Source organism: Citrus clementina, unplaced genomic scaffold, assembly GCF_000493195.1.
Source record: "Citrus clementina cultivar Clemenules unplaced genomic scaffold, Citrus_clementina_v1.0 scaffold_3, whole genome shotgun sequence".
NCBI lineage: Eukaryota > Viridiplantae > Streptophyta > Magnoliopsida > Sapindales > Rutaceae > Citrus > Citrus x clementina.
In genome coordinates, this window is record NW_006262339.1 from 45376526 (window position 1) to 45396793 (window position 20268).

General features: G+C 35.2%; 4 protein-coding genes and 1 non-coding gene across 7 annotated transcripts; 1 reads left to right on the forward strand and 4 right to left on the reverse strand.

The window, feature by feature from the left end:
* The first annotated feature begins 2546 nt into the window (after nucleotides 1-2546).
* On the forward strand, nucleotides 2547-3004 carry LOC18049039 (monothiol glutaredoxin-S1). The gene has a single exon (XM_006444187.2). It carries the CDS (start codon nucleotides 2612-2614, stop codon nucleotides 2930-2932), a length of 321 nt encoding a protein of 106 aa, XP_006444250.1. The 5' UTR covers nucleotides 2547-2611; the 3' UTR covers nucleotides 2933-3004.
* Nucleotides 3005-4290: 1286 nt separating this feature from the next.
* Nucleotides 4291-5547, reverse strand: LOC18049040. The gene is made up of 2 exons (XM_006444188.2): nucleotides 5443-5547; nucleotides 4291-4765 (listed from the first exon to the last, which is right to left on the reverse strand). The coding sequence occupies exons 1-2, from the start codon at nucleotides 5496-5498 to the stop codon at nucleotides 4573-4575; spliced, it is 249 nt and encodes an 82-aa protein (XP_006444251.1). The 5' UTR covers nucleotides 5499-5547; the 3' UTR covers nucleotides 4291-4572.
* Nucleotides 5548-5655: 108 nt separating this feature from the next.
* Nucleotides 5656-5728, reverse strand: TRNAR-ACG. The gene has a single exon. It is a non-coding gene; the product is annotated as a tRNA-Arg (tRNA).
* A 425-nt stretch (nucleotides 5729-6153) lies between these two features.
* LOC18049041 (BTB/POZ domain-containing protein At1g03010) lies at nucleotides 6154-9845 on the reverse strand. 3 transcript variants are annotated; one of them, XM_024188952.1, is made up of 4 exons: nucleotides 9667-9845; nucleotides 8266-8332; nucleotides 6854-8050; nucleotides 6154-6768 (listed from the first exon to the last, which is right to left on the reverse strand). In XM_024188952.1, the coding sequence occupies exons 1-4, from the start codon at nucleotides 9756-9758 to the stop codon at nucleotides 6229-6231; spliced, it is 1896 nt and encodes a 631-aa protein (XP_024044720.1). In that variant the 5' UTR covers nucleotides 9759-9845; the 3' UTR covers nucleotides 6154-6228. The 3 variants fall into 3 exon arrangements, with proteins under 3 accessions (XP_024044720.1, XP_006444252.2, XP_024044721.1); XM_006444189.2 differs by lacking the exon at nucleotides 9667-9845 and adding an exon at nucleotides 8432-8455; XM_024188953.1 differs by lacking the exon at nucleotides 9667-9845 and having other exon boundaries at nucleotides 8252-8274.
* A 5673-nt stretch (nucleotides 9846-15518) lies between these two features.
* Nucleotides 15519-19261, reverse strand: LOC18049042 (zinc finger CCCH domain-containing protein 32). Its single transcript, XM_006444190.2, has 7 exons — nucleotides 18901-19261; nucleotides 18616-18758; nucleotides 18113-18175; nucleotides 17869-17988; nucleotides 17472-17762; nucleotides 17073-17390; nucleotides 15519-16031 (listed from the first exon to the last, which is right to left on the reverse strand). The coding sequence occupies exons 1-7, from the start codon at nucleotides 18995-18997 to the stop codon at nucleotides 15630-15632; spliced, it is 1434 nt and encodes a 477-aa protein (XP_006444253.1). The 5' UTR covers nucleotides 18998-19261; the 3' UTR covers nucleotides 15519-15629.
* Nucleotides 19262-20268: the final 1007 nt, after the last annotated feature.

Below are 20268 nucleotides of genomic sequence, written 5' to 3' on the forward strand. Positions count from 1 at the left end.
TTTTCCCCCCCGGAAGGGGGGGGTGGTTTTTTTGGCCCCCAACCTTTTCCCCCCCCCCCCCCCCCCCCCCCACCCCCCCAACAAAAAAAAAGCGTGAAACACGTGTTGGATTACATACAAATTGTTTGTTTGTGGGGGAATTTCTCTAAAAGAAGGAAAGTAAAGCACAAAAGCAAAAATAAAGCAGCTATGTCAGCTGCAAGTTGCCATATATACAGTTAAGTCAACTTTCTTATGAAGCTTAACCGCGCGATCCATGAATAGTTATAATAAATATGATGCCAGGAACCGACCCCGCATTCATCTCTCAGTACGTCCGTGCATGCATGCATGCCACTTGGCTCTAGATGACTCCACTGAATTAAGTTGACATTAAAATTTTCTTTTCATGTAAGTTGTTGTACGTACGTGGATATGATACCTAGCTACCAAATAAGCCAACCTTTTCTCTCAAGTGACCCTACAAGTAATATATAAAACTGACCCTTCGCTCAATCTCGGGCCAGTGTAATTTAGCAATCTGATTCCTCATATTTAGTATTAGTAAATATGCCTTTTCTTCTTCTTTTTTTCCTGAAGTATACATGTATGTGATCATAATTTTGACGTTTATCGATCCCCTGTCCAACATGAAGAAAAAGTGATGAGCAAGCGTGTATATCAGATCTAACCTAGCTGCCCAGGACTCCAAATGGTGACGACGCGCTTCAAGAAACACAGAGAATTCATTGAATATATAATCCTACTATTATTATAAGAGAAGTCTCTCAAATGTCAAGTTATAGAATATATTATACTGTTGTACCTTTTTAGTTATTCCTTACGATTACGAAGATATATATAGAATTTTCTTTTAATCAAAATCCTTAACTGTCATGCATCATGCATGTTATATGATAATCTCTGAAAAAAGCATCACCCTTTCTTCTTGATGCCTCGAATCGTACTTGCTGAATCAGTATAAGTTCTCCTAAAAAGCTAAGATCTCAAGTTTGCAGCCCTGTCGACTACGCTTGAATAATGCTTTCCTTTCCTTTGTCAATTAACCCTAATTCTTCAAACTATTAATGCACGTCCCGACTCCCGCATGCATCAGTTAATAAAAGAAAATTTATTGAATATGTTAAAATCATATCTTGACAATAATTAGGAGGATAATTAGGGTTAGTTTGGTAATATTATAGTTTTAAAATAATTATTTTTAGTTGTACTATAAAAATAATCAGTTGTGAAGATAAACAGTTAAATGTTTAATACAATTTATTTTTAAAAGTATTATGAGTTTTAAAAGCAGTCGTATGTGTTTAGTAAATCTTATTATGTTGCTATAAGAATGAATGAATTAGATATAATATTAAATAAAATTTATTTAAACATTTAAAAACATGTATATAAAATATTTTTTTATTGTGTACCTATAATAATTGATAACTAAAACAAATATTTTATATTATTAATTTTATTTTTTATTTTATTATCTCAATATAATTGATAGTAACAATACTCTCTTTGAAGTTAATGATTTTATTTCCTAATTAGTAAGGATAAATTTGAATTTCTATAATATCTATGAGGATATATTTGGAATTGTATTAAGTATAAAATTGATTTTCAAAGTTGGTTCGTGTGAGTGGTGTGGCATTCTCACTCTTTAAAAGAGATCAGGAGTTCAAGCCCCGCTCTCATATGGAGTCACCACTTTGGCCAGCACTTTATCCCTTGCGAGCCGACCCGGTGCGAGCAAGTATTAGTCTGGGTTGTGGTACAGGCTTAAAGGTACCTCCCACAGTTGGGGCCCACTCAGGACAACCTCGTGGTTTAGACAAAAAAAAAGTGATTTTCAAAATCAGATTTTGAAAAACTACTCCTTTATTTTTTTAAATCTGTTGTAGGATGGGGTGATTGATCTCCAAAACAATTTACCAAACAACAAAATTAGCTTTTAGTTTTTTTTAAAAAATCAATTCAAAATACTTAAAACAAAATGAGTAATTTCTATCTGAGAATAAAATGCAAAAGAAATAATTTTTCATGTCAAATGAAATAAAATTTTGTTGCATAATAATTAGGAAAATGCTTGGTGAAGAGAAACATGAGAGAGAAAAAAAATAGTAGAAAAATAGTAAGTGGGTAGAGAGAGAGATGAAAAAAATTCTCTCGTCTTTTTCTCGTGCTTCTCTATACCTAACACTTCTCTAATAATTATGGCAGTGCTCATATTAATGAGAGGAAAAAATATTTAAATCAAAAGAAATGATTTTATCAGCCGGTGTAATTGAAATTTGAAACAATACAACCTAAAATCTTCCTTCTTGTGAAAATATATCGTCAAGGGTAGTTTTGGAATCGGGGATGAAAACACATCATTTTGAACATTTTATTCTTTTCATGCAGAGATTCTCTATTTGGAAAAAAAAAAAAAGAAAAAGGATTTTCGAGCCGAATTAATAATTAACAATAAAGCAGTGAATATCATTATTATAAATAGACCCTACGTGGGCTTTCAAGTTTTCACAGGAAAGCCAATTTCAATTCTCTCAAATAATTTACAACATTTACATTAATTCAGGTTGTTTCTGTCCTATTTAGCAGCGCGCGCTAATAAGGAGCCATGGACATGGTGACAAGAATGGTTAATGAAAAGCCAGTGGTGATCTTCAGCAAGAGCGAATGTTGCATATGCTTCAGCATTCAGACGCTCATATGCGGCTTTGGTGCAAACCCTACTGTTTATGAGCTTGATCAGATTCCAAACGGGCCGCAAATCGAAAGGGCATTGCAGCAGCTAGGGTGTCAACCGACAGTTCCAGCCGTGTTCATAGGGCAAAGACTCGTCGGCGGTCCAAATCAAGTCATGTCCCTTCACGTCCAGAACGAGCTAGGCCCGCTGCTCGTCAGAGCTGGAGCTATATGGCTTTGGAAGAAAAAATAACTTGCTGCAGCTAAACCATAAGACATGAGATAATAATTTTTCTTCTTCTTGCTGCTAGTACTTAGTATAACATAAGCCTGTATTTTGTATCTCTACGTAATACATATCCTTGAGGAAATTAAATTTTACTTATTTCCATTTTCTTCAGCACCAAGTTTGCAATAGCACAGGCAACCACCAGATACGCAGAAACTGGGTCATAGTTAGAAGAAATGATTGTAAAGCAAGACATTAGACATTAACATTGCAACAGCTTACTGAACCCCAAGCTCGGAAAGAAGACGACCTAACAGACGTCACGCCAAGTTAAAATACACAGGCAGCTAGTTTGGAAAATAATGCCTGGTATAGCTTTCATGACAGATATGCAGCTAGTCATGGCATTAAAGCCCTTCGTTACGAACTAATTCATTTGTCATGAAATGACGACATTTTACCCTCACTCGTGTGTGTGAAAGAGGATGAAGATAACAAGCTCTATTGAAATGAAACTCATTAACTCCACTTTGGCAGTTTATTATTGACGGTGAAAAGCTTAGAGGCCTTGATATGTATGTTCTCCCAATCTTGTACCTCACTCTGCACTGCGGGAATTGTCAAAGAACAAGCTTCCAAATTTCATCAAATGGCAATGTGATTTAGCTTTATCTTTAAAAATTAAAAGCAAATGCATTGGTGGAGATGCTCTTTCAATCAGAAGCTATCTATATAACTGAAGCAAATCCCATCAATTTACAAGCTGCAATCCTACAACAAAAGCCAATTAATGGACACTCACATCATGCAGGAAAGAAGAAAATATGGAATTGTGAACCACGTGATACGAGCTAAGATGATAACAACAGTTTTGGTGTACAAAAGACATACCCATCAACAGACTAATGGCAATCGACAGATGAAATATACTCATCTTGTTCAATCTTGATTAAAGATTTGCAGAATAATTTATATCTAAAGAGTGATATTGTCATCTGCTGTCGCTATACGCATAATGTTTGGCATAATGTTCTCCATATTTCATCTAGGAAGGCTTTCAAGTAAAGATAAGTAGTTTTATCATGTTGGGAGTTCTACGATTGGATCATAATCCGGGGAGTTTCAAACATTTTGCTGCCAGAAAAAGCACTAAAAAACACACGTGAGATAGATAACCCCGGGGGGTGGGGGTGTAGAATCATAGATATCATCTACTTCTACTATCAACTCACAATTTTGCAACCATCACGTGCCAAATCAGAACCAGATGAAATTGACAACAATGCCAGATTCAAAGGGAAAAGGAAAACCAGTGTTGACAAAGAGAGTTTCTAATTGACTGGAGAATGAAGACTTATTTTTACAATGTTCAAGGAGTGAAGGACTATCTGCAGTAGTGCATAAAATTGAACAACATAAACTGTCCCAAATATCCAAATGTCACACTGATGTATATTTACTCATTTCTTTCTGATAAGAAAATATATCAACTGATGAGTGATGCCAGCGGCATGTAAAGCGCATCATATTTTATTCAAATAATAGTAGCTAAACGACCAAGCAATTCTTCCAAATTTGATAGAAATGACACTCTAAAACTTTGAAGTATTTAGATAGTCTTACAAATTCTACAAAATTTTACTCAATCAATCATTTATGATTGATCACTTGTCTATATAATCCTTTAAGATTTCACTCCCCTGTTCTTGGTAAGCATTTCTTAGCCAATTCTGAACAGCTCTCTCAACGGTAGCACTGGCTTGCCTTACCTCCTCAGCTGAGAACTTGTGTTCAATGATTCCTAGAGGTCCAGGCTGCAGTACTTTAACAACAGTTTCCATCTCTGTCTCCAGCTGCCTGTAACATAAAGAACATCCAGCACTGTAGGTTAAAACCTTTCCACCACCCCTCCCCCCAAAAAAAGAATCATAGGTTAACAGATCAGAGACAAAAAGCTGTTGTTCTTCTATCATCCTAAATACAAAGCAAACCAATAGAGATAACTCATATCCGAAACAAGGAGTTGCTCGTGTAAGATTAGTTATTAGTCTGGCTTCATGTTTTCTGGTAAGTTCGTACACTGACTGATTAATCATACTCTCCAATGGTAATAAATAAGCAACAGAACACGTCTAATTCCACGAAACAACAGAAGCCTACCATTCGTTTCAGCTACACAAATGAAAGTCATACCATCATTTGTTCTCAAAGATTATATGAGAAGCACTGGTTCCATAAAATGAGCACGGGAACTTGGCAAGAGCTCCAATTCGGGCAATCAAAAGCAATTCTTCAGATCATAAAAGAAATCGGTTTCTCTAAGTCACTTCTAAAGTAAAATTTAATTTAAATAGAACCCTCATATAATCATTCACATACTGCAACATTGAGATTCTAACTATTCTCGCCAAATTTTGCCATAAATTAGTGAATGAAAAAGAAGCATAATATGAATTCCAAAAATATAAGATTTAATCACAAAACCCTAACACAAAATTGACAAAACCAAAATAATAATAATTTTTTAAAAATACCTGAAGAGTCTTGAAAAGGGCAAGGCATTGGCAAGCCGAGATAACGATGCCGGCATCTTCGGTTATGGATTCCACCTGCGGCCACAGTGAAAAACGCGGGGAGGTTAAAACAGTCCTCTGAAATGCCACATTTACAAGTTTATCCTTATTCTTTAGCGAAACGTCATCGTATTCGAAAAAAGGAGCAACCAAAATTAATAATTGCCAACCAGCCGACTCCACTGGGGATCGAACCCAGAATCTCTGGTTCCGTAGACCAGCGCCTTATCCATTGGGCCATGGAGTCCCTTGTTCGCTTATTTTTCGGCGGCAATAATTAATTTAATAATAGTAATCGTTGACCACACCAACAAACAGTGTCTGGGGTGCCTTTTTTCAAAACACTGGTGGTGGTGGCGGTGACAGACTGACAGTGGATTGGGTGTAGGCTAATATTTAATTATGCATATGCAGCGCGGTTAGCAAAGTCACAAGGTTGAAGAAAGATGGGATGGTTAATTAATTAATTCAATTGGTGCATTTCATTTTGTCTTTCTAAAACTTTCTCACAAATCCAGAGATAACGCTAGCATACAAGCGTGATTCGATTCAGTGCCAATCCTGAAGACCTACTTGAAAATGTCAAGTTAATGATTTCGCACAACAATTAATGGCAATCAGAATCAAACACTCAAAACCTATGCAATCTGGCAATTTTTATTTAGACTCAAAAATCACACTAGATATATCATCATATGCTAATCACTTACTATACACTCCTTATTCACACATTAATTGACAACATAGTCACGACACTGAGTGGCGCCATCGCTTCTGAAACACAAACCGATTTTCTGAACTAGCCTTGCCCCCTATTGGCTTAATCCCATTGATCCTGAACAGTGCATTCAGCTTGCTTAACTTTTTGGCGAGTGATTTGAACAGCTTGTTAGCAGGATGTGATCTTACTAGCTCCTGTTTCATGGACACGTGGTCCTTTTCCAAGTCGGTCAGCCTCATTCTCATTCTTGCAACTTCAAGCTTCAGCTCCCGGTTCTCTCTTCTCACTGACGCGTAATTGTCTCTAGGCGAAATGGCTCCGCTCCCTGCGCCACTGCTTGAACGTTGAGGGAATTGACCATTGATTGCACCGAAGAAGAACTGGTTATGGCCCCCGCTCATTGCATTTCGAAGCCTGATTTGCTCAAAGTACAGCACTTGGACTGCCATCTGAACCGGTAGCCTCTCATTTTGTGCCGCGTGGCTGCATGCCTCTTGCGATAGTTTCTGGCAATCTATTGTTTTGCATAGGCGGTAGCGTTCGGAGTCCTTAATATTTGGATGAACCTGTAAACAGATCGCAAGAGCTAGTGTTCAATAATGTCGAAAACAAAACATACTTTGGTAAGAGAGTAAGAAGGAGATTGCTCACTTTGAGAAAAATATCAGCGGCTCTGTATAGTCCATCACTCACTATACGAGCGTGGTCTGGAAGTAATTCGGCCAGCGCTATGAACTTTGATGGCATTAAGTTTGAGTCTAGTGCAACTTCCGCTAGAAAATTGTCCAACAACTTTGATACCTTCAGAATTGAACTTTGCTTGGGAGATCCAGGGCTGTCAAAATCATAAACCATTTCACTTTCATCTCTCATGTGACTATCCTCATCGTCATCCTCATCTAAGTTCAAGAATATTGAGAAGATCCTTAAGATTGAATCTGTATCATACAGTGTGCTGTGGTTGCTCCCGTGTGAGTTTGCGGGTATGAGGATGTCTTCAAGAATTGCCTGGTCCAGCTGAAGACCAATACGCCTCTCTAGATCAGATCTGCAAGAAGTGGTTGCTGAGGCTGCTATTGCGGTTTTTAACAAACTGGAAAGAAATGCCATTGGGACTGGACTCTTCCTTGACTGTGTTGGTAGTAACCCAACTATAGCTTCAACAATGACCCTCTGTTTCTTCTGCAACTCCAAATCCAAGAGACTTCCCTTCACCAATTGAGGGTCTCTGACAACAAGACCTTGAAGAGAATTATGTGCATAGTTTATCAAAATTTTGCTGATCATGTCCTGTTTTAGACCCTTTGATTTTACAGCAGATAGAACTCGTTGGAAGAAATCAAGATTTAGCACTGCAAGAGACTTTCCCCACCAATCCGAAGGTGTTTCTGGCTCAATATTTTGTGCAGTTTTTGCTGGGAAGGTATGGTCTAGCTTTAACAAGCCAGAGGTGAGCTGCTCTTTGCAAGCATTATTTGCAATTGCATTGATAAGCCTGTTAACTAGGCTAATCTCTTCAGACAGAGGCAAGAGGCCTTCACAACATTTGAGAACGGATATTGAGTTTGATGTATTAGGGAACACCATCTCCTTTAGATAAGCTTCAGCTCGAGCCTCTACGTTTTTCTCCGCGAAGTCTTCTGTCATTTCAAGGAAATGGGCTACACAGCGTATCGTTGCAACATTTGACAGTGTAAGCTCGACATTTATTCCATAGCAGAACTTCGCAGCAAGCTCGAATGCCTCTGCTCCGCCCGGAACAGCTGAGAGATTAACTCGTGAAACTTTTGAATCTTTTGCTTCAAGCAACAATTTCCTAATTCTTCCACTTCGTGACACTAGTGGAAACTGCAATCGAATTGAAACAATATGACTAAGTCTTCCAGTTTATTTATCTTTATCTTCATCACATCATATCATGACAATCCCATTGTTTACTGCTACCTTTTAAAAGTCTCAGAGCAGAAATTTTTTTTTTTAATACTCAATGCTACTAGTAATTTGATACGTACTCTGCATATACAAGATTAATTGAAACTTGAAACGAACCAGATTCTCGATACCTTGTGAAGTGCAAAGCTCGATGCTCCTACTTCGATGGTAAGGTCACTAGAGACATCAGAAATTGGCCTGCAAGATATATAGCAGACTATTGAAGTAATGTCCCATAGAGGCAAGAAAACTTTAAGAAGGAAAACACATAAATAAGTTAATAGAACACCAGCATACATTTTTGTAAATGCTAATAATTTCGGGACCATGAAAGAGCTTCTGCTAAAGACCTGCAAACCCGTGCTTGAACTCATGATTTATCAATAAGTTCTGTCAGAATTTGGGTCATTCTTTTATACAGTAAGATCTTTCTTTTATGTACAGTGAGTACCTAAAAACTTATGGACAGTATAATCCTTCCTGATTCATGTTTCGACACAGCTGGCCCAGACATAAAAATTGACAACTCAATTATTATTAAACAACAAATAGACTTTCAAGAGCTACTGCAGGCAACAAGATTATATTCGTTAAAGGGTTAAAAAAAAAATTAAAATTGAGGATCACAGCTTGTTGTGCTGGTTATTTTAGAGAACTGCATAGATATGAACACAGTCATATCATATCATATGGGCCCCTTAGGAGTTACCAGACGTAGCTGTGAACATTTGTTGTCTGCTACGTGAAGCCAGAAGATTTGTCATATTTATTGAATGAACTTGTGTTCAATTCTTCCGTACACATTTAAGGGCCGATTGATTGTGAAAGTATGGAAATTATTGGTAGGCAAAACATTAATAGCCTTCACACCGTTAATTGGTGCAGCCTCGTGACACTGTCATTTGGTGGCGGAGAAATTTCATGGGGTCTGTCTTACTCATACCCAGAACTGCAGATTGAGGCTAATAAGAAATCCGATTTATGAAAAAAATGCTTGGCAGCCTACCTACCAGTATGACTGATTATTTAAGGAAATCAAATTGGACCACTAAGTTTTGTACAGGATTGTTAAGATAAATTTGGTAAATTGCATACCACTAAATCATCTCAATCTCTGAAACTTGAGGTTACTATTTATCGAAGTGAAATGTCTCTCGCGACAACTGGGTGTTTGACAGCTTTGTCATATAAAGTAAGATTTTCAAACTTAAATCAGTAATCACCAGAGGCCATAAATGAAAATTTCTCAGCTGAAGATTTTAGACTCAAAAGGCCTAAATGAACCAAAATGTACGTGTTGCCGCATAGTGGTAGATTGACTGTATTCAAGTTGACACTCGAGATTCAACGTCAGGATTTATAACCAAGTGTTAAGGCACACGACAAATGCAGAATTAATGAATACACCTAGCATAAGTGCATTACCTAAAAAATTGATCCGAAATGTAATATGCAGCCACTAGTGACATCAGCAACAGTTTGCAAAAGAGAAACTAGAAAGAAAGTAGCTGTGAGATATTAAAGAGTGTTACCATTCAGTGGCATGCCTTATGCTAGAACTCGGACGAAAAGATCTCTTCCCAGAAATACTTGGCTTCAATTCACCAACGGTGACAACACCCATCTCTTCAAAAACAACTCGCAATCCAGCCTCGGTACTTATTTGCTCTGAAACCTCTGCTTTGTCCACTAAAGAAGTGTCTCTCTTTCAGCAATCAAACTGTTTTAACACCCCATCTTTTGTCAGTTAAAAAACTAGAATATAGCAGGTTGTTTAAGGACAGCTTTATCTCTTTTCTTCCTATGTGGAAAAAAAGGGGAAAAAAAAAAAAGAAGGCTGGGGTAAGGCGAAAGCCACATGAACCCATGCAGAATTAAAGGGGCATAATTGATGATGACTTTGAAATAAACTTTAATCGAGTGTTAATAATGTGCCTAATCTAAAAGTCAAGAATGGTGCAGGTGTGTGCTCGCACTTTTCGGTGAAAGGTAGTGAGACTTGAGAAATTGCAGGAATCCTGAAGAGTTGCATTGCTTTTGGGGTGTTGTAATAATCATGCCTAGTGAAAGCTGCCTACAAAAAAAGATTAGTATAAATTAAACTCTGTGTTATGTGTAAAGCTCACTAAGGCATAAATTAAAAGGATGAGTTGGATGACATGTTATGATTAGTACCACAGCATATTAACTAAAACAACTTTATTGTGGGGCAAGTACTGTGTATATTCAATCTTAAATAGACATATTTGAATACTAAAACACCAACTCAAATTAAGCATCCAAATTGTTTGGTCTGCAAAATTTCTGTTCTGTGCCTTAAAACACTAAAACATGTTATTAAATAAATAATGAAAACAATAGGGTCAAATGGGCTTCCTTCTGCCAACACTGGCTATATAAATACTGCCATACTCATCTGTTTAACAGGCACTTTTTGCATCAAAAACAGCCTTTGGTGTTGAATTACAGGTTACATAACAACACACAAACACACATGCATAAATTCTTTATCATCATTCATCACAACGAATGTATCACGTATCTAGTCCTCTCAATTCTCATCTGGCGACCGTGGGATTAATCATGACAGAGATTGCAATCCTTCAGTTGATAACGATGGTCCCATCCTTTTATGCGGTAACAGTTATTTAACAATAAAAGCTTGATCGTCATCCTCTTAACTTAATTTCTGTTTTTGAAGGGAGGGGGGATGATTAAAAAAAGGCTTTAAATGTTCAGCAATAGACTGAGAAGAACAACATTGAGTTCAAACCACAAGGTTAAAATATGATTCTTTTAAATTCTTTTTTCTTTTAATGTTCCTGTGTCTTGCAGACACTAATCATAAGGCGGCCGGTTGAAGAAATAATAATGACACGTGCCTGATGCGTTAAAAAAGGTGGCATAAATATATCGCATATTTGAGTAAGCTGTGAGCTACATTATCAGTTCCTCACCTTTTTGAGTAGTCTTACTTTGTAATGTCAATTTGTTGTTTGTAGGTTGATAAAAGGCTTTGATTTTTCTTGTAGAGTAAAAGCTCATTTAATTCTTGTATTTTAAAATTAATATATATTTAGTCTTTGTATTTTTAAAAATGCCTCAAAATATCCCTACCGTTAAAATATTGATACCCCTACCGTTATTTTTTATTTCTTTTAGTTTATTTTTACAATATTATCCTTTTATAATAATTTTTTTATGTGGACATTAATAAAAAGAAAATCATTAAATTATCAATTTAACCCTAGAAAATAAAATATATATATATATATATATATTAATTTTTTGCAAGTACGATTTGCACACTTGGTAGTTTGCATACAATTTTTTACGATTAAAAATTAATATATATTTTTTTAGGTTAAATTGGTAATTTAATTATTTTTCTTTTTATTAATGTCCAAACAAAAAAATTATTATAAAAGGGTAATATTGTAAAAGTAAGCCAAAAGAAATAAAAAGTAACAATTTAATTTTTGACAATTGAAAATTAATATAATTTTTTAGGGTTAAATTGATAATTTAATTATTTTTTTATTAATGTCCAAACAAAAAAATTATTATAAAAGGGTAATATTATAAAAATAAGCCAAAAGAAATAAAAAGTAACAGTAATTGTATCAATATTTTAACGGCATGAATGTTTCGAGATATTTTAAAAAATATAGGGACTAAATAGATACTAATTTTAAAATATAGGGACTAAATAAACTTTTCTCTTTTTTTACATAAACCTTAAAATTTGATTTTTTTTTAATTTTTTTTTTTTTGGGAGGTACAAATGAAAGAATGAAGGTGAAAGAAGTGTAAATCATCATCAGAGCAGGTGTGGCAATCAAAGATCGTGGTGTACACAAAACATCTGAGCCCACCATTTTAAATCCCATGACTCATTAAAGCAGTAAGTATCATATCACATATTCACATTATTCTGCCAATGCTGCAGTACTTTATGGCACGTGTAATATCATCTGATCGTGTGGGTGGGTTGGGTTTGTTGTTAATTATGCTCCTAATCAAACTCAAAAATGAACCTACAGCACCAGAAAAAAAAAATAATAATAATCAGCAATATTGGATCCCAAAGGCAAATTAATTTGGTAGAAATGAACGTCATTTTACAAGTTCTCATAAAGTGTTTGGGCAAGATTACATTTTCATTAATTATTATTATTATTATTATTGGGGTTGGAAATTTTTCCAAAAATACAAGGTAATGTTAAGACGATGGGTTTAATGTTGGGTCTACTTCGCAAAATAGAGTGGGAAATTGAAATCGGAATCGGAATCGGAATTGTGGGGTCCACCATAATTTAGAAATATTCCCGAAAATAATTATTTTGCCTCTCCAAAATTAAAAATACCCATATTGTCCTCATTTATAATTAATTAATTAATATATTATTAACAATAATTATTAGTAATTATAATTTTTTTATAAATAATCACAATAATTAATATATTATAATTAATTAATTAATATACTACAATAATAATTATTAATATAATTATTATAATTAGTTCAAATATTATTAATTAATTAATATAATTGTTACCGTTAATTAATATATTAATAACATTAATTATTAATAATTATATTTTTTTATAAATAATCACAATAATTAGTATACTTTTATTATACTATTATAATAATTACTAATACAATTATTACTATTAATTAATATATTAATATATTATTAACAATTATATTTTAATAATTATATTTTTTTAATAAATAATCACAATAATTAATATATTTTTATAATTATAATTATAATTAATTAGTATATTATTATAATTAATTAATTAAAAAAAGTTACAATTAATTAATATATTAAAATTATTATTGACAATAACAATAATAATAATAATAATGACAATAATTCACTAAGTATTTTTTGTAATTTGTTACAATCTAACTCATTCCGATTCTGATTACAAAATAAAATAAATATATCAATGAGATTTCAGCCCATTCTGATTTCGATTCTTATAGATTAAGTAAACAACTTATTTTTTATTCTCATTCTAATTTATTCTTATTCAAACCCATTTCGATTCCGATGATTGAGAAGTAAGCATAAATGTAGAAATGGTCAAAATCTGTGGGCTATGGGCCCAATCTATGGCCTTTCGGGATTGACATCGGTCTCATGAGTCTCACGGGCCATGCTTGAGGAACCGACCGACTACATTCATGGGATGCGATTTGTAGGAATCCCATCAAATCCAGAAGCTGTGAATGTAATCCTTTTTGTAGAAACAAAAGCCTCAGTGCGACCCAAGTGGACTAAGTGAGATGAACGTAATGTTGTTACCCCTATTATTTTCTTTAAGAGTTTCTTGTTTTATTTGCAGTTAGTGAAGTGAAAGATTTACCCTTTAATCTACCTTTTTGGCCTAAGTCAAGCTAGCAAAGGAGGAAAGCAGCTTTCAATCTCACCAAAAACTCACTTTTGATTTGCTTTTCCCTGATTAGATAGGACAAAAAGGGATGCATGGCATGCGCACTCACTAGTTGAAATGGTTTAAATAGAAAGATTTATTAGTAGAGATTGGGAAGATGAGACATAGGAGCAATCCGAGAGCAACAATTTGGAGAAGCCGATTGCAGAGATTGGATAGAAACAATTTCTTGAGTTTATTCTTTCTCTTTCTTTTTTCTATTATCTTACTTAAATGTTCACAATTAAATTTATGGATTCTCTTTATATTTGCATGAACTAATTTATTTTATTAAAACTACGATGTGACGTAACTATAAAAATTTAATTTCATAAATCTATATTATTTTTAATTTATCATTTCATGATTGAGTATTCATCATTATGCTTAATGTTTTTAAATATCCTACCACTATTTAAATAATTTAAGGATACATAAATAAGACCGAGAGGTGAAGTATGTGTCTTTGCTCTGCATAACAAATGCTGTGAATTGAACGAAAGACAAATATGTGCCTACGTGATTTATGCAGTTTTATCTAAGAATTTTCATAGAATTCAATGAATCCCTGCGTAACGAATGTCGTGAATTAAACAAAAGATAAATATGTGCCTACGTGATTCATGCAGTTTTATCTAAAAATTTTCATAGAACTCAATGAATCTTTTATATTTAGATTCACATAGAGATATAATAAGTTAATATATGAGGATATTTTTTATATTACTAGAAAGATGATATTAAATAAGTTAGTAAAATTTATTGTCAATATAAGAATAATTTTTAATAGTATAAATGGAGGAATACATTGTGTTGGTTATGGTGAAATCGAATGTCTTAGTGCTTTCTATTACTGCTTGCATCTTTATTTAGTTTTTAATCTAAATTCACTTATTCGGTTATTCAAATAAATTAAGGTTAAAATAATTTTGGTAGCTAATAGGATATATAATTTCTGCAGTACAATACTTTGTCCTACATTATATTACTTTTGCCGATTAGTATACTAGCTAATTTATGCAACAACTCTGCTATGCTTAGGGCTGATATTTCACATACGGGATGCAGTTTCAATATATGAAAATGAAACCACAATGCACAATTGACAGCATAGCACCAACATTTACAGTCTGTTGAACCAATTAGCCTGGCATGAGAGGTGATGCAGCCAAAACAGCACACATCCCATACAACCCTGAGTGAGAACTGTGCTTTCTTCATCTACAAACTACAATAATCAACAACAAAATATTGAAATTTCAATATATTCCCAGATATTTTACAGCATCCTTAACCAAATATTCAAAACAAGATCCCATAATGTTTCATATTGTATAAATCAATAAAGAAATGAGACAAATTTCTAGAAATGCCTTCTCACTCTTATCCAATAAATCCTATGATACAAATTTCTCTTGTATCTTTTTGTAATCAATTGCAATAAGATGCCGCCTTCTCTTGGAGCCTTCAAAAACATCCTCCACATGTTGACCTATTAATTGGGAGCAGCGGGAACACATTCCTATCTATCACTTTGAAATCAAACAGATCAGCTTAGAGATTACAAAATTGGAAGTCTATCCCCACTTTGTTTTCTTTTCTTTTCCTTTCTTTTCTTTTTTCATAAGACAAAAGGCATGAATAGAAAGTAAAATAATACATACAGGACTTGAGAAAGGCAAGAATAGCTCAGCTGAGTAATTGTGGAATGGGGTAATCCTTCTAATTGCACAAGTGATTGTGACAAATATCAAGAGTTGAAGAAGTGAAACTCTGACTTGATAGGTTGCTTTTTGTTGCACTTATTGGAAAGAGAAAGGGAAGTATTCATATGGTGTTCGCTATTGAAGCTTATTAAGATGGGCATATAAGAGGAGCAGTCCTATTGAGACGTAAACCAGATCGACTTAACTGGAAAAGCTTGACAAGACAAGAGTAAACTTTGCACAGTTGACTATAATTTACTGAGATATATTAACAAGAAACATATAAAGGCTGGCGATACCACATCCTCATGAGATATTGAATAATACTTTTACGTTATACATCAACTTAAACGGCGAACTTCAACACCTTGCCTTGCACTTCTGCTGCTACTCAAGGGAACAGAACTCTGACCTGAAAGTTGCAAATCAGAAAGGGGAACAGATCCAGTCTGAGAGAAAATTAAACCAACCGAACTACTGGAGGTGTTTCCAGAAGAAGGAATTCTGCTCAACAATGAATCCTTTTTGGACCCAGAAATCAATTCAGGCCGCAGATCAGAAGAAGAGGATGCAGGGGCCAGAGTGGATAGCAAAGACCCAACTGGGTATGGAGCCACTGGCGTCTCTATGAGAGATGAAGCTGACGGACTATATCTCATTGCTCCCATTGGATGATCAAATTTGCAAGTGGCCCCAAACTTGCAGCGCCCATTCTGCAAGTAGAAAGTACAAGGCTGTGCACCCTGTTTTTCAAGAGAAAAAAAAGAATCATATATGAAATTACTACTCGCAGAAATGCATACTGACCACTGAAGAAACAGCATCATCATAGGCAATAAACAAGTGGTTCTTTTTTTTGGTTCAAAATACCAATACTGGACTGAATAGTGAAAAATAATTTCAGAATTAGGGTAATAAGATGAAGTAGGATGATGTTTGTCACATCAGTATCCAAAGCCAAGCATACTGATCACCACAATCCACAAAACTGATCTCAAGATTAAAGAGCATTGTCAGAAAGTTCATTCCTAAAGAATCTCCAGGTTATCCCCATTTCCTAGTCATGCTAACTCAGTGATATGCTCCCTACTTACAAGGCTGTGATGAGATAAAAGAGTAAAGCATTTTAAGAAGAATACAAGAATATACCTTTCTACTATAAATTTTCTTTGAATTATGAAGATAATCACTTCATAAATCTAAACATGACCTAATTACTCACAATAAGAAAAAGCAAAATAAAATTAATAACAAATATATGATAGATTACTCAAAGCAAGAACCTAGATGATATTCAAATATGCTAAAACATGGTCATTAAGATGGATTCTCATCAGGCCTACCTGATCCATGTATCCACCCCACTCGTAGCCGTTGATTATATTAAGAGGAGAAATCTAAAATCTTTTATATGTGAAACAAAGGTCTTTTGTTCTAAACATTGGTACTTCTCACCTAAATAACCAAACATTTCCAAAAGGTATTGTTCCTGATTGTAATACGATACACCTCATGGTCTAACAACACAAACCATTTCACAGAACTTCGAAATGCCAAGGATTATTTTTATTTTACAAACATTAGTGTAATCCTGCGACTGAAAAACGAAGGCAATCGTGCATGATACTGAACACCATGAAACAATACCCTTTTCAACTTTAGATGAAAAAATAAATACAAAAGGGGAAGTTTCCGGCTCAAGTCTCTGTTAAGCAGATGAACAACGGGTATAGAGATCAAGTGCCAACATAAAGCATCATAGAAGAACATGTGTAAATTCATACCGGACGCAGAGGGAGACCAAGTGGGCTGAGGGCACAGTTTGTTCTTGGCACAACCCTATCCCGAGGATGATGAAACCTGCAAGATGATCCAAACTTACAGTCCCCAGTTTTCAAGAAATACTGGCATTCAGGTTCTCCTGGTCTCTCTGGAAATGATTGTTCCATCTGGCCACTACTCGAAGGACCAGCAGATGAGGGCAAGGAGGGATAAAGCCCTGCAAGTGCAGGCATTGAAGAAGATATCTGAGTTACTCCATATAGAGAAGTAGCTCCAACTGCAGGTTGTGCACCAGGAGATAACACAGGACTTACAGATGCCTACACCAAGTAAGCAAATGATAGCATAAGAAATGCATATCTTTTTGGGAATATCTCCGTGCAAAAACAATCATATCATACCGAGTAGGGATTCCAGCCAGAAAAAGGAACTACTCCCGGAGAAAAAAGCACTGGACCATAAGCTCCTTGCACATAAGAACTAGCTAAAAGCGGAGGCCTCGCCACCCTCAAGCTGGTGGATGCCCCCCCATACTGTTCAGCCATTGGAACTGTAGGAGACTGCACCGGTGGATAAAACTGAGGTGCAGATGCCGGCAATGATGTGCCAGCTGGTTGAGGATGATGGAATTTACAAGTTATACCAAATTTGCACTGCCCCGTTTTCAAATAGTAGGAGCATTCTTTCTCACCCTGATATAATAAACACAAGTGAGCATTGTAGCTTAAATAAGTCAAAATTCCAAAGCATTACTTGAAACATTAATTCCACAAGAAAAATTAATAAAAGAATTCGAACCGGTCGTAGCGGGTATCCATATATATTCAGTGGAACATGACTCATGGATCCACCTGAATGTTTTGGGTGGTGGAATTTGCAGGATGCACCAAATTTACAGGTTCCAGTTTTCAAGTAAAACTGTTCATCAAGCAACAACAATACACTAAAAGGTAAAAAATCTTCCCAGATTGTATTAAAAATAACCAAACAAAACAGAAACTGTCTCAGCATATTTTCCAACAGCACTGCTTTCCTCTTTTACCTGACATATGGGTTCCCCTGGTCGATCTGGATAATCTCCTGTAGCCCTTACAGCAGCCTCAACCTAAGCAGAGCAGAAAAATCAGAAGAAAGTGAGTACAATCCAATTTACACAAATGCTGGCTTCAGTAGCCGTCAAAAGACCAAAATAGAAGAAATGAATCAAATTCCATATTTCAATCATAAATTTCTCATGGTGTGGCGCAGACTAAGACAGAAGCTTCATTTCTTGGTAGCGTAAAATACAACAATTCAACATAGACTAGGTAAGTCCCTTATCTTTTCCTCAGCTTACTGATTTAACAAACAAATATTTAAACAATATTAACACCTTATATTGAATGAGATGCACACTCAAATTTTCCATATCAAAACCTAACCCAGACTTGACCGAACAGTAATTACCCATCAAACTAAAAAAAACACAAAAAATAAGGTAATACTCACATCTCAAAACATGTAATGCAAGAAATTTAGGCAAATAATCGAAACGATCATAATTACCGCAGCACGATTGCGAGGGTGATTGTAACGACACCTGTCACCGTATCCACAGACCCCAGTTCGCATGTAGAACACACAGTCCGGCACGCCATGGCGCTGTGGGTAAGATTCGTTCACCTTCAGGTCCGATTGCCACATCGATTCTACATTTAACACAAATTAAAAACCTAATTCATAACCACATTACACCAAACCCTAGACATTTATTATTATTTTAAACAAAAGCATAGCCCAAAACGGCAAACGAAATGCGAGTGGAATCAATGGAACTGTACACAAACAAACCTTCGAGCCCGGTGGCTTGGTCTGTGGGGCTCCATTGAGGTTGGTGGCCCGATTGCGACCCGTTTCTAGACGTGTTGTTGCGACCGTACAACTCCATCGTACCTTTTTTGTTAAAGGGGCTTGTATGTACAGTGACTAAACGGACTTGAAGAAACTACGACGTCGTAGAAATACTCAAACGTTCTAGAAGGATTGGTAGAGTTCGATCGAGTGTCTATTGAGTTGTTTTGTTGAATAATACTAAGAAAAAGGAGAAGAAGAGGAGAGATGGGAGATGCTTTCACTGTGATGGAGCTTTTTGTTTCTCTCTCACTCTCTCTCTCTCTTAATACCGTACGGTCTGGTTTTGTGCTTTTTAGCTTTTGTTTTTGTTTTTGTTTTTGTTTTTTTTTTTTTTAACTTAAATTCTATTTTTTTCTTTTCATTTTTGTGCCTGTTTGTTTTCCGATACCCGCCAAATGAAGAACCCGGAAAGGGTAATTTTCGCGGAATCAACTTACACCGTGGTTTTGGACTTTAAACAGGTAACCGACACTGACCGTAAATGAAATTACTCATTTACCCTTCAGATTCTTCTTGGCAGTGGGAGTTGCTGCGTATGCGACAAGAACTGGGCTCTGAGAGATTTCATCGATTGGGGAGTGGGGGCGTTAGAATATGGGACAAAGTTGTAATTTGGCTTTACGGTTCTATCTTTTAATTTAGGCCTGTTCTGTCTTTATTTGGGCGTCTTCAGTGAAGGGCGCGTGAATATTTTAATTCGAGGTTCTGCAGACACAATAGGGTTTGTTTCATTGCCATTGCCAGCTACCCTGCCTAGGCTTGGCTTTCTCCTTTTGGATGCTGAAATCCTTGAACCATAATTAGCGTTCGTGTGGTTGCCGCTACCTTTATTTTTTTTAATTTTTAATTTTTTACTTTTTTGTGGTTGCCTCTGCAAATTTGATTAAAAATTTATATTATTTAATAGAGATGATGCCACCTTGTGTTTCAAATTTTTTATTTTTCAACTTAAATATTTTATAAGAGAATTAAGAAAAACTCACGAAATGGTCAAAATATTGTTCCCTTGTACAGCAAATGGTCCTACTTAAACATTTTCTTTTAGTTAAAAAAATATTTTGGACGATAATATTCATGCATAATGGCAGCCTAAATGCAATTAACGTTCTATCAACCAGCAGTCAAACGTGCGGTCACTTATGTATACTATATCCAAAATGATCTATTTTTGCTACAAATGCATAAAAAAAAAAAGAAGTTCAGAGTTATACCATATTTATAAATTGACGTTAGTTTTTTAGTTTATTTTTATAAATTTATCAAAAAAAAAGTACGTTTACGTGGGAATGAAAAAAAATAAAATAA

Bases quoted from the DNA above. Each gene is read 5' to 3' on its own strand.
- LOC18049039 (XM_006444187.2), top strand. From the start codon at position 2,612: ATGGACATGGTGACAAGAATGGTTAATGAAAAGCCAGTGGTGATCTTC.
- LOC18049040 (XM_006444188.2), bottom strand. From the start codon at position 5,498: ATGCCGGCATCGTTATCTCGGCTTGCCAATGCCTTGCCCTTTTCAAGA. The intron at 4,766-5,442 runs GTATTTTTAAAA...TTTATGTTACAG, and splicing joins CCCTTTTCAAGACTCTTCAG to GCAGCTGGAGACAGAGATGG.
- LOC18049041 (XM_024188952.1), bottom strand. From the start codon at position 9,758: ATGGGTGTTGTCACCGTTGGTGAATTGAAGCCAAGTATTTCTGGGAAG. The intron at 8,051-8,265 runs GTATCGAGAATC...ATTCGATTGCAG, and splicing joins CGAGCTTTGCACTTCACAAG to TTTCCACTAGTGTCACGAAG. The intron at 6,769-6,853 runs GTGAGCAATCTC...ATCTGTTTACAG, and splicing joins CCGCTGATATTTTTCTCAAA to GTTCATCCAAATATTAAGGA.
- LOC18049042 (XM_006444190.2), bottom strand. From the start codon at position 18,997: ATGGAGTTGTACGGTCGCAACAACACGTCTAGAAACGGGTCGCAATCG. The intron at 17,989-18,112 runs GTAAAAGAGGAA...CTTGATGAACAG, and splicing joins CAGGGGAACCCATATGTCAG to TTTTACTTGAAAACTGGAAC. The intron at 16,032-17,072 runs GTATGAATTTAC...CTTGAAAAACAG, and splicing joins TTGGTCTCCCTCTGCGTCCG to GGTGCACAGCCTTGTACTTT.